An 18390-nucleotide genomic window follows, 5' to 3' on the forward strand; every position below is an offset into this window, starting at 1 on the left:
AGTTAACAATACAGCAGGTTTAGTAGTCTTTGTTTTTCACGTCAATATGTAGAATTCATTTTTACTAATTCTCCCTCTCATGTAATAGGGAGTACCTATCCATTTTACTAGACTGCTGCAAATTAATCTGACCATTGTTCCCCGGTGAGAAATCTTTCAATCTCCCATTTTTTTTTCATTCCCAAAAAAATTTCAGAAAATTCGAAATCTTGGAATCCACTGGTACGTTTCGAACTCAATTTAACTTACACGTTCTCTTATGGTTTCATGGCAACCAAACAGTACCAAAAAAAAGATTCAAAATTTGCAGGAGCGTTGCCACGGTTTAATTTTATACACGCAATCTAAAAAATAGTATATTTTTTTCACTCAAGGAAATTGCAGCAACCAATCCTAAAAATTAGTATCATACGTGAGAATATTTGGAGTTGTGCAGTGGCCCAAGCCCCCCTTTCACCCCCTTGGAACGCCCCTGATTGGCCGCTGTCGTTTTGTAGCAAACTGCACGTTGGAATGAGCAGAAATCACACACAATCATCATCATTTGATTCCAGCTCCATTCCAATGAACCAAATGTTGCTTAGGGTGTTTAAATGTGAGGTTTTGTTTAAGTATTTTGATTTTGTGTCTTTGTTGTTATAAATATTGTAAAAAAAAAAAACTAATTGTGTGGTACAAGATTGCTACAACCACAAACACTTGCACCAACAATTGTGCAAACTCTCTTGCATGGAGTTTGTGGGCACCGAATTAGGTCCATTTCATTTCATAATTGGATCTTTATTCTAAGAAGTTCAAAAGTATAGCTAAAATTGAAAAAAAAAACAAAAAACAAAAACAAAAAGACTCACTGCAAACAAAGAAATCCCTTAATTTGAATTATCCTCATGTTATATGAATTTCTTCTAGTTGAGGAAGATCCAAAGAACACCCTCAACTGGACTATATTTTCGTGTAGTGATGATCTTGGACAAGTTTTTGATGAGGTTGATTTCAACCTGAATTTTTTTAGTTCAATGCAACTTATAGACTTTGAGCGTCCAATTAGCAAGTGGAAGGTTGCTAACTGAGAATATGCTGCTGATGACAAGAGAGGCTCATGTCTAAAATTATTAGCTTTCTATGGCAAGCCCGGTGCACATAGCTCCCGGCTTCAACTTATGAACCAGGTACAAGTTACCTTTCTTTTTCAAAAGCAAATATGGATGGGTAACTCATATACTGGGTACTTCATATGAATTTAATCATTGTAGGATGAGAAGCTGGCTTCTAACTAGAAATGCGAACTTCGCTACTGCGGTCTATTTAGTGCCCCTACCCTAGGCGAATGTATTTCTAACTAGCTCTCGGCTTCAACTTGTACTTGCAGTTTGATTCATCTGGTTGATGTTCACATGTGGGAAATGAGGTTATAAACAACTCCTAGTTCCGAGAGTAATTTTCTTTCAATGAGTTCAAAAAATGTATCTACTTAACACAAGATGTAGTCCAGGAGAAAACAGAATCAGATAAAATCAATTCCTGAACCAGATAATGGTTGTAACTGGCTTAATTAAAGTGGAAGAAAAAACATAAGAATTATCAAACAGTGGAGAGGAGAGAGAGAGAGACTCTAGAGATGCGCGAGTTTGGTCCTAGTGCTTTGGAGTTCAAATGTTCTATGCCTGAGATTCAGGGCCTGCTGGTTTCGAGTTAAGTAGTGGCTGGAGAGCCTTGACAACAATGGTCATGTTTGGCCGGAAGTCTGCTTCATATTGAACACATAGCGCTGCAACAGCTGCCATCTGAAGAAAAAAAGGATGTTCAGAAATGCCGAAGTGCAAGGTAATAACTTTCGCCCTATGTTAACGTGAACTCTTCTAAATGGATAAAGTCTCCATGTCAAACACGTGATAGTAATATGTCACACAATTTGATTTGGACATTCACCTATGGAGTGTTTTTATAGTTCTAGTTTACCTATGGAGTGACACTCCATATGTCCAAAGCAAACATGGAAAATTGCTTACACACTCGTTTTCTCTGGTTAATGCACAATTATGAATTGTTTTCTCATTTCACATTCCTATCCTACCATACAAAACCAAAGGTTTATTCTTCCCAGTGCCACTAGTAGACATCTCTCAAGGATTAGTTGAGGTGCACGTAAGCTGGCCTGTACACCCTGAGAAATAAAAAAGATCCAACAATTCCATAAAGTGATGGTATTAGTAAAGATGATGAGAAAACCTTAGCAATGGCTTTTGGTGGGTAATCATTATTTAGCTTGGGATCCACACATTGCTTCACTTTATCCTCACTCAATCTAGGAGTCGCCTGTGAATTCAGGGTTTCGAATCAGATACGCAAAAGTACAGGTCCATGCAAGATGCAATCAAACAGCACTAGCAATAAAATACATACCCAAGTAACAAGACTCTGCTGTCCTTTAGGCATTGTATGGTCCACTGGCTTCCTCCCTGTTAAAAGCTCTAAAAGAACAACTCCAAAACTATAAACATCGCTTTTCTGAGTTATCTGCCCTGTCATGGCATACCTGAAAGTAAAAGAGTTGGTTGTGTCAGAGAAATTACTTAAGTACTTTTAGGTACTCTTAAGCTTAGATTTTGGTTTTGGCAATAGAAAGGAAAACCCTTGCTACAGATCTACTACTGGACTACCCTTGCTACAATTCGGATAACAAGAGTCTTTATATTATTTTCATCTTTATGTGATTACAGTTCCAAAATTTCTGCAAGCAATTACACCAAAAATGAGGTGTTTCCAATAAAAAGGTTCCCAAATTTGGCCATATAAATTGTCTTTATTAGTTAAAGTTGTTCCAGTTTTTTTATTGACCAAAAAAAACAGTTTTTGAAAACCGTACCAAATGCGCCACAAACTGTTTGATATACTATTCATTTCTGTATTCAATATCCAAGGACCAGGAGCATATATGTTTGACAACCTGTTCCGGAAATCATTTCCAACAAGCCATTTGTCGAAAACACGAAGGGTGTTTTCCAGATTTTCATATGAAAAGCTGTTATTCACATGAAAATGAAAGCAATATGAAACACAATGCGTGTTTCAAACTTTTTATCTTTCTAAACTAAAAACGCAAAATGAAAAACAAAGAAAGCAATGTGAAAAGACCTGGTTTAGTTTTTCGTTTTTTCCTTTCGCAAAAAGACATAGTTGAGAGTTCCTCATTCTGAAGCTTCCTATATACTACCATTGTTAACTGGTTATGATTCTCAGTAGGTGGCATTCCCCATGTTTCAAAACTCGAAATCAATGTTTGATTCAGAGGGTGAGGAAGGCTTACTCCGGAGCATGATAACCAAAAGTGCCCAACACTCTGGTGGAATGCAGCCGAGCCGCAGTATCGGAAGACTGGTTTGTCAAGTTGAAATCTGCTACTTTGGACAAGAAATCGTCGAACACAAGGACGTTGCTGGATCTGATGTCCCTATGAACGATTGGAGGCTGAACCTTCTCGTGCAGAAACTCAAGGCCTCTTGCTGCCCCGTAAGCAATTTTAACTCTCTGGTTCCAAGTAAGTACTGGTCCTGGTTCAGCCCCTTGTACACCTTTCCTCCCTGCACCAGCCAAATAACTAACCATGAATTGGTTACCACATGAAGGAGGAAAGAATTTTTTTTTAAAATGAGAGTCTATGATATATGGGTCGGTATGATGCAAGTATCTGTCTGAAGTGTTAATCCTCATCACCAATGACAAATACATGATCCAAACATTAGCAAATGGACTAGGTAAACAACCGATGATGAATAGGTTGTCGAAAGAACATTAGAAGTTACTCTTGTCGAGCCCGTGTATAGTGGCAAATCATCTAATTCTGATGTTGAAAGACAACAGGACATGACTAGGTTTCATATTTTTTCCATTCAGTAAGTCAAGATTTTAAATTCTCAAATACGTATATTCTGTTTCTAGGTCATCTGTCTGCAAGCTCTTGTTAAACCTTTTAGGCATAAAAATTATGGGTTTTATGGAGGTAATGGTTGCATGTTTAGTGAATACGACGGTAACATATCTGATACCGAGTTAAGTGTTGAAGACTGTTGAATTTCACAAACTCAAAGAGTCCATGTAAAGTATGAATACCGTGTAATATGTCATGCAAAGAACCCTTGGTGGCATATTGATACACCAAGATCCAGTTATCTGCCTCCAAGCAATACCCAATCAACTCCACAAAATGCTCATTCTTCAGCCTTGACACTACTGATAACTGCACCATTCCACCATACAATCACTCAAAACAAATGTAAGTGTCCACTTCATAGCACAGTCGTTAAATTTCCAAAAACAACTCGAGGCAAACTAAGTTAACTAATAGTACTACAACAACGAGGCCATTTCAGAAAATATAGTGGTCAAAAGACTAGCCTGGGCTGTGAAATCATCGTCTGGCTCTGGTGAAGAACTGGTGTCCAACTTCTTTATTGCTGCCTGCTGACCACTGCTTAGTTTTGCATAGAAGACCCTTCCATACGAGCCTTCTCCGATCAAAGCTTTCGATCCGAAGTTTCCAGTGAGCCGATTTAACTCAGCCAGAGACAAAGCCGGTGTCTCTATGGGTAAAACCTTCTTAGGAGCCCCACTTCTTGGAACTGCAGAACTCCTTGGCTCTCCTCTTCCAATTCCTGAAATGCCAAACACGGTAGATAAACATCGCTTTATCAAGTTTTATGCATAATTATGCTCCTCCACCAGAATGATGTGGGAGTGGCAGTGTAGTCACTAAAGCTTGTCTTGATGGTACATGCCCTTATGTCCTTAGAAAAGTTACGAGTTTTGTAGTGTTTGGTACTAACTTTTGGTGTGGTTATAGGTGAGTATACACTAAGAAAAGCTGAGCTAAAAGTAGTTGTGGCTTCTTAAGTTATGAACGGTAAGGTCATTGTTATGAAGCTTTTGTGACGAGAAAAGTTATGAAAATGTTTTCTGTTACGAGTTTCTATGATGGTTCTGAGTATTTCTGGTCTGGCTAAGAAGGTCTATCCGGTAAAATCATTTCAGAGGTATGCATTGAAGTGGTTTCCAAAAAGGGATGTACAATGAGCCAAGTTACCCAAACTCATATTGTGGTCGGCTCATTCGTTAATATCCTGATTTGGCACAAATTGGCTTTAGCTTATTTTGAGATCAGATTTGATGATTAACTAGACAAGTTTGAACACATTTTGAAACCTGGAACGACATCAATTGTACAAATAAAGCATATCACTCTGTATTGAATTTTCGTGAGAATAATTAGTGTCGAGCGAAGAGAACTGAGGGTATTACCACCACCATACTGACTTCCCCCTTGCGGTGGTGCAGTGTATTGGTTTGCAGGCGGTCCGGCGCTCTCCTCCTCCCCGGCACCGCAGCAGAACATAGTGCAGTTGGAGGGCACAGTAGTCTCTCAATAACAAGATTCAATTAGCCTTGTGCAGCCAAGGGTCTTGAATGGATTTAGTATTTATCCAAGCAAATCCCTGGCCATAGCAATAACACACAATACCATATTAGTACAAGTCAGCAACTTTGGGGCATAGAAACTTAATGCAAGATAGTCTTCATGCCATCTTCCCCTCCCCTCTATAAAATTGAAAAACAAAGAGTTGATTAAGTAGCACAAAAGGGAAAAAGAGCCAAGAGGCCTTTGGAGATAGCATCAGGTGTTTACTTTGGTGCCAGGAGAAAGGAGGTCAGGAGTTCAACTCTTCTTTTAAAGTGATAATCTTACTATTCTAACAAAATGGACTTTCGCCGATCAAAAAGAAAAAATGGAAAAAGGGGGTGTGAGCCTAAATAGTTTTGGTTGGGATATTATTATTTGAAATCCATGTCTAAACAGGGTTTTATTCATTTTGACAGGTATAATAAATTCATCCACATAAATTGTACATGAAATGCTTTCAAGAAAAAAGAATGGAGAATCGACAAACGTAAAACGCGATGGGAGGTTTGGACATCATTGAAGATATATTACGGCATCAAAACAATTACATTAGGCAGGCCAGATCAATGACAAAAGTGGGGGAAACAACGATCAGGGTAATGCATGATTCAAATGGAGAACAAGGCAACAGGGGATTGGAGAACCAAACCTAGCAAAGAGCAGCAATCCAATTTAACCCACCAAAAGGAATCACAAAATGGATCTGTGACAAGAAAAGGAGATGAGAGAGAGAGCACTTTATGTGCTTGTATCTGTCGTATCTCTCTCTCTCCTTTTTTGTTTTTTTGGGCTTATATTCTGTAATCTTTCTTTGTGGGTAAATATCTGCTTTCTTGCAGATCTCAAAACAAAAACAAAAACAAAAACAAAAAAAGAAAGACAAATGGTTGTGGATTCCTATAAATGTTAAGCGGGAAAGTCGGTGGGAGTGTTAACCGTTTAACTACCAAACGCCTATTGTGAAATAAATTGTGTATTTTTTATTCTGATCCAATGGTTCATATTCCATGAAGTAAAAGGATGTCTTGTGGGACTAATATTGGACGGAACTGTCATCAGTTTCAGTATCGTACCATATAGGAGAGGAAAGGATCTGGTGAACATCTTGACCCCAAAAACTTTTTAAAAAAAGAAGCTAATTTTGCTTGGCTTGGCAATTTTTGTGCACGCAAAAAAATCACATCGGTCCGACATCGATATCAATCTGAATGAAACATGTTTGAAACTAATGTTCAACCATTGTGATTCTTTGCATGCGTACCACACTCAACGAGCCGCGCAAAATGACGAATCTTTGAATCACTTTTTTGGTCCTGGGATTTAGCGATCCTAATTTTTGAACTACATTTCTGTAATTCAATTTTCCATTTTGTGTGATTGTACCCCTTTTGCATTTACGATTTTACGTGGTCCTGCCCTTGCCTAAAGGAGAACCCAGCCGCACCGCCCCCTCTGCGTTTTTCTCTGCTGAACCGAACTCCTGCCGCGTAATCCTCTAGAGAGAGGTAAATTTATCGTACCCAAATCCTTCCCCGTGTCCCTGTACTGTTTTAGATGTAATAATACGCACATATGTATGCGCCCAGTGCGTACTATAATCGCGCATGAGGCTCATTGTGAAGAATACGTTGATGCACCCGGGGAGGAATAGGATTGCCCTGAGTCGCATATGATGCGCATTAGAATTGCGCCTGAGGCGCATTGCGTTAGTGAAGACATTGATGCGCTGAGGGAGCAATAGGATTGCGCCTGAGTCGCATATGATGCGCCCGAGGCGCACTCGAATGGCGCCTGAGGCGCATTTCATCAGTATAGATCTCAATACCTTTGGCGCACTCTTATTGCGCCGGAGACACATATATATTTTCTTCACTAATGCAATACGCCTTAGGCGCAATTCGAGTGTGCCCCGGGCACAGCAATGCAGCATATACACCTTAGGTGCAAAACTATTGCTACCCGGGCGCATCCATGCATTCTTCACCAATGCAATGCGCCTCAGGGCTCAGGCGCAAGTAGAGTGTGCCCCAGATCTTAGAATGGAAAAAATGGTGCTTTGGCGATTGACCCAGATTGAACCTTGCGGCCAAGTACTCCAAAAATGCAGCCATGTACTCTAACCTCGAAGGTACTCCAACGTTGCAGCCAAGTACTCCAATAATGCAGCCATGTACTCGAACCTTGCAGGTACTCCAACGTTGCATCCAGCGACTCCGAAGTTGCGTGCAAGTACTCTAACCTTGGGTCCAGATACGCAAACATTGCGTCCACCTACTAAAACCTTGCAGCCACGTACTTTATCCTTTTTTTCCACGTACTTTATCCTTGCGGTCACATCCTCCAACATTGCGGCCACGTACTCAACCATGCAGCCACACAATCAAATCTTCTGACCGCAAAACTCCCAAACTTTCAGCAAGCTCAATTTGTTTTTGTTGCATAGAGTTTTAAATCCTTACACTTGAAATCGTTACATTTTAGCTCTATTGTATGATTGCACCGCTCTACCCTTGTCACGTGATAGTATGATGGGTTTACCCTTGACTTGAGAAATGTTGTACTTGACTCCGAGATATTTCTGATCAAATGTTTAGTTTCACAGAATTACATTAAATGGTTTATCATGTACAACATTTCTCGATAAATGATGGATTCACCCTTGACTCGAGAAATGTTGTACTTGACTCCAAGATATTTCGTACCGAATGGTTTTTTTTTTTTTATGTTTTTTTTTTTTGAAGATCGTATCGAATGTTTAGTTTCATTGAATTACATGAGTAAGTTAAATGGCGGTTTAATTCTCTTTCCTTTCTGGCTTGCGATTGGCAATGTGTGAAAAAAAAACTACTCCACAGACCATGGGTTAATACGACTACGAAGGGGGATAAAAATGGTATGAAAGAGGGGTGATCAAAGAGAATAAGTGTAAGATAAAGAATCAGAGCAAAAAAAGAAAATAAGACACAAAACCAAACAGGCCCTTAATAACTGCCAACACAAACGTCCTGAAGATCTTTCTGAAAAGATTTCTAATCTTTGCAAACTTTACAACCATCTTTTGGTACCTCACTTTTCTTTCCATATCCGCCCGGCGATCCTCAATTTAAGTTCTTGACTATCTCCACCGGAGAAGAACAGAGCCAAGTTTCGAGGAATCATGAGTCCGTCTTGACTGTCACGAACTTTTCTGTGGCAGTCGCGGATGCTCCTTGGAACTCCTTGCCAGATTAACTTACGCCCGTAAGCACCGACTTCCAAAGCATAGCTGAACTTTTTGGCCTCAAAATCTTCACCCATAAATCTGAGGAAAGCAATGTAAACTGGGGTCGTTCCGAGTTTGAATGCCTCAAAGTGCAAGCAGAATTGTCTTCCGAAACAATTAAAGATCTGCATATATAGTAAAATTATAAGAGCAATAGTTTATTAATCTTCTGAATTCCACTCAAATGACTAGCTTCCAAATGCATTAGGCATTTGCATTTGGAAACGAATGCTCTAAGTAATAGTTCCAGTTCCACCCACCCAAGAAAAACTTGTGTAAAACAACTCAGCAAGAGTGGAAACAACAGAGGAAATACACTCAATTCTCTACCCAAAAACAAGAACTAAGGCAATTCCGCAATTGAGCATTCTATTATAAAAACAAAACCAATATATGGAACTAGAAATAGAACTAAGAAGCATAGTTCTTCCATCTTTGGGCGTCTCAATTGTCACGTTTCAAAAAAGACCCAAAAAAACACAGAGAAAAAAATGATACTGTAGTTGAGAGGTCCTTATCCTCATCCATCCCATCCAGGCAGCCTCAAACATCAGTTATCTTACACTTAATTAAACAAGACTTGGTTTTCTTTTCCTTTAGTTTTAACAAGTTAACAGCTAAATCAGTGTGCCTATTCTACAAAACCAAAGTGATTAGCAGAGGTGTCACATGAGCTAAACATGTTTGACAAAACTACAATTGTTTGAGTCCACCCAGTCTTTAACAGACTGCTAGAAGACCACATTTTTATCACAACACAAGCTAAGTTATAGTAGCTTCAACTATTCAATCCCAGAAATTCTTGTGTAACGAATAAAACGGACCAGATAATACATTTCCTTCCAGGTAGGGTAAGAACATGAGATAGACTAACTATACTTCCATGTAACTTAAAGGCACGTAAAATGGTTAAGAGGCACACGTCCGCATGGTTTCACATTTTTTTTTAAAAGAAGGGAAGAGGAAAATGAAAAAAGTTTGACTGTAACTTTTATAAAGGATAGCTGGAAATAGAAACCCTTCTGTAAAAGCTAAAACTTTCAGCTTATATAAAGCTTTTTAAGCAGAAAAAGCAAATAAGCTGAAAGCTTGAAACTGGAACCAAATATGCTTACTTTTTGAAGCACAACAACTTGAGCATGTGAATTCAACTTTTAAGAAAATAAGGTGATTATATGCACAAATCAACTTACAGTTAGCATCCATGTTGCATTCTCCACCTCATGTGGGTCAGATTTAACATATCGGTGATTGAATGTACACCCATCATGCATGTCAACCTTATGATCATCCTTGAGATGCCCAACAAGGATTTGGATGTCACCAGTGACAGAGCACTCGGATCCGGCATAAGGACAGTTGTAGGGCCGCAATCGACAATTCTGCTCGTGCTTAAGCTTGCTGTAGTAAGGAAAAACGTCTTGACAGCCTAGATTCTGGTATCTGCAGGGTAATTCTAACAATGCTGCCACCCTTTCCAACGCCAAACACCTTATGTTTCCAAGATCAAGGCGGCAAGTTGGGCAACAGTTGTGCACTCTAATTTTGCAGTTCGAGCAAAGGGTGTGGCCGTTCGGACACTTCAAAAAAGAATGAAGACAGAATAAAGAAATGTCAGCCCAAAAACGCATACAATCTGAATAAGTAACAACAAAAATTATACTGCAAAATGTTTTTCTGATTGAACAGTCAATATAATGAACAATGCTTCAGTCATCACCACAGAATAGCCCTGAAGTCATAACTGGTGACGAAACTTATAAGCCAACAAAATTCACCAAATGTCCTAATACTTCCTTTCTTGGGCCCCTTTTGCACGCCTCACCGTCACTTCGTTGACACCCACTTTCTACAAGAACTAAATGCAAATCACTCTTTCATTACTCCATTAAAGACTTCAGGAAATTTTGATTCCCCTCAATAAGGCTCAAAAAATTTACAACTGGATTTACTTTTAAGTTTCACGGAAGCTGCATTTATCAAAGAACTATCTTTGGAAGCAATTCAGTTCTTGAGTTTGACTCCTCTACATGTTACCCAGTAGTTTGAACTCTCCATTCAGCTTATTTGACTTGAAAGTGCTCCGGAAAAATCAGAGCAATATCCACGAAGGACTAGTTCCTTCGGACTTTCCATTATGCAAACAGTTGTTCCTGACTCCATGGGTGGGAGGGGGAGGGGCACGGAAAGAATTAGTCAACCTGGTGAATGCAGAATTGTTGGTTTATAGTTTTTCAAAGTCCAAAAAATGCAGCGGATATGAGCTTCTGAAAGAATGAGTGAGCTATCAAGCTTTTTGGGAAGTGGCCATGCCGGAATGTGCCATGTATACATGGGTTTCAAAAAAGGAAAAGTTTGGACAAAAGCAAATAGCATGATCCATGTATACCAATGAAGAGTACAACAAAGAAAGGATCATTAATAGTATGGCTTAATGACATAGGTCCTGGATCATTTTGTATTAAATTCTTGTGTTTTGTTACGATTTATTACCCTAGCATACACTCTTCCATTGGTTGCAGATCAGTTTTAGCCATCTGCATGTCATTTGAACATGATCAATTGAGAAAAGGAGAATCAATAGCCAGATCACCCATGTCTTATCCGATTAGAACTTCGAAAAGAAAGATGCCACTTTCACTTCGACAGGATGAATATGGTAAGATGAGAAGCTGTAAGGACTACTGGAATTCTCAAATAAGGGTGGATGAACTTTTAAAATGGAGTAGCTTCTTGTATCACTGCCATTGGAGATACTCAGATACCAAAAAATTGACAACTATAACAGCCCATACAAAAATGACCAGCAGAGATTTCAATGATGCCTTTTGCAGTCATTTCTTGTATAATCCCATTAAAGCTAATGGTAAAACACCTTGAGAAAAAATAATGACTAGTTTCATATTCAATACAAAATCTGATTCCATGCTAAGAGAAAATGTGTCCTTTCGAACACATGGGAGTTTCCCTCTGGAGTTCACTTCAATTCAGATACGAAGAGGAGAAGAATTGGAACCACAAACAAACCTGGTGAATAGGACGATACATTAAACTTGAGCAGATGGGGCACACAAGTAACTCGTGCACACTATTCGACAAAGGCATTCCATGCTTTCCACCCACTCCAGTGACACTGTTCACTGGAGTACTGTTCTTCTCCACTTTGGGCTTTATTATGTCATAGTTTGCAAATGTTGGGTGAGATTCAAACACCTCCTTGCACACACCGCCTCCAGGAGCCATTGGCGATCCAGGAATCCTAATAGTGCTGAGCTTTAATCAAATTTCAACATCATGATCGAAAGTCCAACGATTTTTCTGTAGAACAAAGCACAAATTGGAACTGTAAGAACATTATTGTAGTACATAAAAGTATAACTCCAACTAATTTAATGGGAAGAAGGAACCATCATCATCAGGCCAAGGCCAGTAGGTGACAATGTTTGATGGACATCTAAACTAACAGGATTGAAGTAGATTCCCTCACCAACTATCTACTGAACATCAAAAAGCAAATGACTAACTCCTTCTTTTGGTAACGAGGTTTTGTCATACAAATGAAAAGGAAGAAAGATATTTACATCAGAGAATTCTTCTATCCAGCCAACACTATCCATCTATCTTTATACCACATAAGAATAGAAACAAATCGAATTAGAAAAGGACTGAGGGCTGTTGCTTTCATGGTGAACTGGCAACCAGAAGAAGAAGAAAAAGGAGGTATCAAGCATACACCTTCTCAATAATTGACGTTACTAAATGAAAATGATTCATCTCTATGTACAATACTAGGACCATCCCCACCATAACTTTTTGAGAGGATTGATAATGATTGTCAAACCAGTAATCTACACTTGATGAGTTGATGTAAACTCAGCAATAAGCTTTGTCATCTATAAGGGATTGGAAATCTAAGGCGAACACTTGAGTATGCTAGATGATCACCATTACCAATCAAAGTTCAGCCATGAAGTACTATCCTGTTTATATCAAAGCTCAATATGTGCTTTACTTTGGGACGAAAAAAACCCAAATAAAGCAAACCTATTTCAATCTTCCAGCCACAGCACTAGTTTGTTATGAAAAATTAACAACTCATTTGCCAAAATTTCCCACTCCCTTTAAAGGCATTACCAAAGGAATGAGAATCAAAGGTAAGAACTGTCAATTTCAAGGAAAACGATCTTCACCCAGTTTTCCACTTCAATCAAATCTTAATAATATTTTGCCAGTTGAGTAGAGAAAAAACCTGAAATGACTGAAGAAGAAACCCATTTCGGAAAACTAGCTGAGGATCCAATTAAGCTAAAAAACTGAGTTTTTCCAAGAATACCTTTTCCATTCATGCGAACCATCAAACAACCAAGACATACAAAGTTAACGAACTCATTGCATGTTTCCAACAAGACACCCCTTATCAATCAAAAGACAAAAGAGGGAAGAAAAAGAGACAAATGCATACAACCAAAAATAACCCAAATTCAAAATAACTGTTATTCCAAGACCCAACTTTCCAAACATACCAACCAAAATTCAAGAAAAAACAAAGTGAAACTAAACAACCCCATTTCAGATTTCGAACAAGTCAACCCTGATCAATCAAAAGTCAAATAACGGAAGAAAGAGAGACAAATACACACAACAAAAAAAAGAACCCAAAATTCAAAAGGGGTGTCATTCCAATTTCCAAGACCTAATTTTTTCCACCCATACCAACCAGCAAAAAACAAAAATTCAAGAACAAACACAGTAAAACAAAACAAACCCATTTCAAATTTCCAACGAGCCAACCCCTACCCATCGATCAAAAACAAACAAGGAGAAAACAACAAATACATACTACAAGAAAAAAACACAAACCAAGGAATATCCAGTTGAGATCACCAAGCACATTATCTTCGTCTATGATCAACTTGAACAACAAAATGCGAGCTTTCTTCAAAATCAATCAATAACAAAAACACAGATTTGGGATTTAAAAGTCTTCAAATGCAAAAAAAAGAAGAAAAAACGCAAACCTTGTAGTGTGAGCTCCGAAATTAACGCGTGTTACCCGGACATATGGAAAATGAAGCAGAATGATCACTTCAGAAAATAATGTATGCAGTTAGCTTTTCTATTCTACAGCAAACAGCAGCGTCTAGTCACATAAACGTCATGCTTCTGTTTTTAATTTTCACGCTGTATTGTATTTGCATTCTCAATCCTCGTAGCCTCGTCGTCCCTTAAGCCTCTTGTTCGTGAATTTTAAAGAGTACAAATGAATTATTTGGCTTTGTTTGAATGCCATTTAAGTTTAGTTTTAATTTTATTTTTCAATCATTATTTTACTTCTTTCTTTAATCATTATCTTATTTTTTTAATTATTACTTTCACATCTTTCTATCTCTCTCCAATCATTATTTATATTTTCAATCATTACTCTATTTCTCTCTCCACCCACTATCAATTACGCTTTTATATTCTCGCTCTCTCTTGTATACACACGTAGGCCTTATGTGACTCCCACCAGCATGTACCTATACCTTGACGTGGGGTTACGGGCAAAAATAATGAATTTGTTTGAGTTCCATCCAACAGCGTGATCGTGGGGGCAATGTTTTGTGGCCTTCCCCACACCAGACGTTTGAAAATTTTCTACTATATGCTAGTCCAACATTTTAAACCGTCCGTTGACTTTTTGTATATTTTGGAGTCTGGTAGGATTGTGACTTTTTGTATATTAGACGCCTTACATGGTATGGTGGCACGTGGCTCATTTTCAAACCCATTCGAACCCGTACCAAGACTCGAAATTTCTCGCTATAATTTTTTTCACTCGTTATCCCTCATTATATTAAAAAAATGTATCTCAAAATTTATAACCAAACAAAGTGTACCTTCCTAAGTAAATCCTTGACCGTGAGATCCTCCGGCCCATTTCGAGACAACATTCTGTTGTTTCTCTAATGGATTATGTTATTAGGTCATTTAAGTTGACTCAATTGCGGTCCAATTAATAAATAGGTGGTAAATTAGATGAATTTATCCTGACCCAACTAATAAATGAATTCGAAATTTAGATTTATTAATGAGTTTGAATTTAATTTGTCACCCACTCGTCTGTTATTACTACTTTTATTGTGGAATCAGAGTAAGTGTACATAAATGTTCCAGACCACAGGTGGGCCGGTGGTCCAGCCCACTATATATGTAAATGGGTAGCGGTGTACTCACTGATCCTCGATCCACGACAGACGGTAGTTATTATTCAACCCAAAATCATGGGACCATAATAGGTAGAACCGTAGAAACTAGAAAGAAAGTTGTCAGAGCATCAAAATTGGTTAATTAAAATTTGTCACATCACCTTTTGGTTATCCATTTAAAACATTGTTAAGGTTAGCAATGTAGAGGTCCACAATGTAATAATTAAAATTGGATAACCAAAATTTACTACGTCACCTTTTCAAACTACAAAAATCTAAAAACTAAAAACTGTGATAATAATTTGAATAGTTTTTTTGAAAAAACAATAATTTTAAAAAAAGAGTTTAGTGAAAATATTAGTTTTTTTCTAAACGAAAACATTTTTTTCGTGTAAAAACGGTTTTGAAAACAGTTTTTAAAAAAAATAGTTTTCAAAATAACAGTTTTTTTAAAACTATTTTTTTAAAGTTTCTAAAAAAAATAGTTTTTAAAAATTATTTTTTGAAAACATTGTTGAGAGAGAAAAGGTTTTGTGTAATGATGGGTGTACTTGATTGAGAAAATATGAGGACCATTAGATTTGATTATTGGCAAAAAGTTGTTAGTTTTGATTATTCAAAGGCCAAAATTTGATAAGTTGCTAAGAGATTGTAAAGTTTGGTTATTACAATGTAAGCATTTTTTTGAGCAAGCATTGCTAACTTTAACAATCTTTTGGTTTTGATTATTACATTGTGGATGCTCTTATACTGCCCAATCTCATCGGTTTTTGGGACGTATTGATGCGTCATTTGGTGTCTTTACATTCTTATATTTTATTACACATTTTTCGCATGGATATAAGAGTGTTGTACACCACGAGACTGTCTGTGTCCTACGACTGTGGAATAATTTGTCCATGGGATAGGTGTTTGGTGTACTCTTGTTTCTGGGTGTGAAATTATATACCACCAGGCCTTTGCACGAGAGAGGGATTAATATCTCTGTCGAATAGAAGGCAGAATTTTTTTTTGGCATAAAAAAGAACTTCATTGATATAAAGATAGATAATACAAGAGAAAAGGCATCAGTGCTATCGCCGTTAAATAGAAAAAGCGCTGACAACGAGCGAAAGCTAACAAGAGCCAAAAGAGCAAAACACTGAGCCGCAATAACACATAGACAACAAAAACAAGTAAAACAACAATTAAGCTACGTGAAACACCTCCCAAACGACAAGCCGCAGTCAACCCCCAAAAAACACATGATACGAGCGAGAACCAAGAACACAACTCAAGAAGGCGACCGAACCGCTGGCCGGATCGCGCCCATTTTTAACGGCGGCCGACACAGATCAGTTAGCCAATGCAAGAAAACCAAACCACCAGCAACTCCGGCGGCCAAGAGACCCATCAACACACATCACAATAACGCCACATCAACCTGCAAAACAAACAAACCCACCAGACATGCATGCATCTCGAAACCGGTCGGATCAGAGGGGAAAGGGAAGAACGAACAGGGGAAATCCGATCCGATCGGAGAGGGGGATGGAAAAGGGGGGTCGATTGGAACAAAAAATGGGAACAGCCGATCGCACGGGGGAAGGGGACATCAGAGGCGGGAGCCGATCAGCTGTCCGGCAACAGAGGGGAACAACACGAGAGAAGAAAGAAATGCATGCATGTCCTGCGAGAAGGGGAGCGGCTGCGACGGAGGCCTAAACGAAGCCGACGATGGATCTGCTATAACAGGGGTTGCTTTCTCGTCTTCTTGGTAGGGGGCATGTCCTCATTTTGCTCTGACACAGCTGCTGTAAAAGATGTATTCATGGGGCAGAACCGACGGCAAGACGAAGCGGACGACGGCGACGGAGGCCCGATGACAATGGCAATAAAGCCGTCGACAAGAGCCGTGCCGTTTGACGGTGAACGACGGCAGCTGGAACAATATATATAAGAAAAGAAAGAAACTAGAAAAAAAGAAGAAGAGGGGAGGCTGACGGCCCGCCCCCCCCCCGCAGCGGATTCTGGCGGCGGGTTTGGTCTGGGTCTGTGAATAGAAGGCAGAATTAAACCTGGGGTGTTTCTTTGTTGAACCTAGCTAAACTGTCCAGGTTGATTGTTGATGCCGGGGTTCATCTAAATAATCTTTCGACCCCGTTAGATATGGATGTTCAATAAATCTTTTTTTATTACTCATTTATAATCGCATGTCTAGACTAGTTTATACGCATCTCGATTAATTTTGGATTCTTAAAGTTAAATTACCAGGCAAATCCTTTAGTGGCCCCATGATTTTGAAATGTTTGGCATCCGTATGTTAGGAACATGCGACATCATTGAAGACAAAAACTTGTTTATTTTCTCATGTCCACTTACCCAAATTCTTTGAAGTTGATCCCCTGTGTTCGATTTGAGGATGTTTTTTTAGATAATAAGTACAAAGAGATGAAAAGAGAAATTATAGTAATAAGCAAATCAACAAGTATTGGCAATTTCACAAATCTAAAATAGAACAAACAAGCACAAACGATGAGTCGATGGCAAATCTTTTTGATTGCGCACCAAGGACTCCAGATCAATAAAAGAAATGTTAAAAGGAAAAATTTACGAAAACTTTTAGCTACTATTTATTGGAAATCTTTGCCATTAGACTTGGTAGTAATAAAATTTATTTACTGTGGTGTTGAATTAATTGTCAAAACCCTCATCCTTGCATCCCCAAATCCTCTTCGCATAATACTAAGTTGGAAATTTCGGATCAACCAAGCACATTTAATGTCCTTAGATTAGATCATTGTGATTTTATGTCATTTTTCTTGAACATGATTTTATTTCATGCGTTCTTCAACTCTTAGAGATAGGGGTTTCACGATTCCTAACGAGGTTATTTATCCATTAGATATCTCTCTTCGTCAAGTTGAGATTATTCGAATTTGCATTAGATTAGGTATGTTTGATCCCAATATCCAATATGCATATACTAGGTACTCTTTGGAGTTCTAAAAGGACATTTTGTATACTCTCGTTACTTAAAACAAGTAGTATTTATTTTTTGAAGTCAAGGTGATGTATTATAAGAAAATGATCTGTCTCGTAAAACGAAAAATAAATATTTAAAAAATAAAAATTTTACAAAAAATAAGTATTTAAAAAATAAAAATTTTACAAAAAATAAGTATTTAAAAAATAAAATTTTTACAGAATGAGGTCTTAATTTATATCAAACACACCAACTCCAAATTTACAAGTTAAATTTTCTAAGCAAGTACACTAGTGCTGAAATTATATCTCTTCTCCTCCAATTGAAGAAATCAAAATTTATGGTCCTAATAAATCTTAAAACGAGATTTTTGTCGTCAATAATCTTTAGAATAAGATGAACAAATTACAAATGCAATATTATTTTATCATGATCTGAATAAATGCAATTTGAAAGAGAAACCTTTTTCATTTCCCCGCCCATATAAAAATCAAAAATCAAAAGCATCATAACCCTCAGC

General features: G+C 38.1%; 2 protein-coding genes across 6 annotated transcripts; both read right to left on the bottom strand.

The window, feature by feature from the left end:
• Positions 1 to 1438: 1438 nt before the first annotated feature.
• LOC131318846 (probable protein kinase At2g41970) lies at positions 1439 to 6315 on the bottom strand. Its single transcript, XM_058348854.1, has 8 exons — positions 6105 to 6315; positions 5296 to 5489; positions 4396 to 4652; positions 4111 to 4237; positions 3308 to 3581; positions 2404 to 2536; positions 2230 to 2316; positions 1439 to 1784 (listed from the first exon to the last, which is right to left on the bottom strand). Exons 2-8 carry the CDS (start codon positions 5387 to 5389, stop codon positions 1659 to 1661), a joined length of 1098 nt encoding a protein of 365 aa, XP_058204837.1. The 5' UTR covers positions 5390 to 5489; positions 6105 to 6315; the 3' UTR covers positions 1439 to 1658.
• A 2097-nt stretch (positions 6316 to 8412) lies between these two features.
• On the bottom strand, positions 8413 to 13919 carry LOC131318847 (putative E3 ubiquitin-protein ligase SINAT1). Of its 5 annotated transcripts, none has more exons than XM_058348857.1 (4): positions 13578 to 13919; positions 11745 to 12035; positions 9911 to 10297; positions 8413 to 8842 (listed from the first exon to the last, which is right to left on the bottom strand). In XM_058348857.1, exons 2-4 carry the CDS (start codon positions 11958 to 11960, stop codon positions 8522 to 8524), a joined length of 924 nt encoding a protein of 307 aa, XP_058204840.1. In that variant the 5' UTR covers positions 11961 to 12035; positions 13578 to 13919; the 3' UTR covers positions 8413 to 8521. The 5 variants fall into 5 exon arrangements, with proteins under 5 accessions (XP_058204840.1, XP_058204838.1, XP_058204842.1 ...); XM_058348855.1 differs by having other exon boundaries at positions 13736 to 13918; XM_058348859.1 differs by having other exon boundaries at positions 13602 to 13691.
• Between the last annotated feature and the right edge of the window lie 4471 nt (positions 13920 to 18390).

The sequence above is a fragment of the Rhododendron vialii genome, chromosome 3a, assembly GCF_030253575.1.
Source record: "Rhododendron vialii isolate Sample 1 chromosome 3a, ASM3025357v1".
Classification (NCBI taxonomy): domain Eukaryota; kingdom Viridiplantae; phylum Streptophyta; class Magnoliopsida; order Ericales; family Ericaceae; genus Rhododendron; species Rhododendron vialii.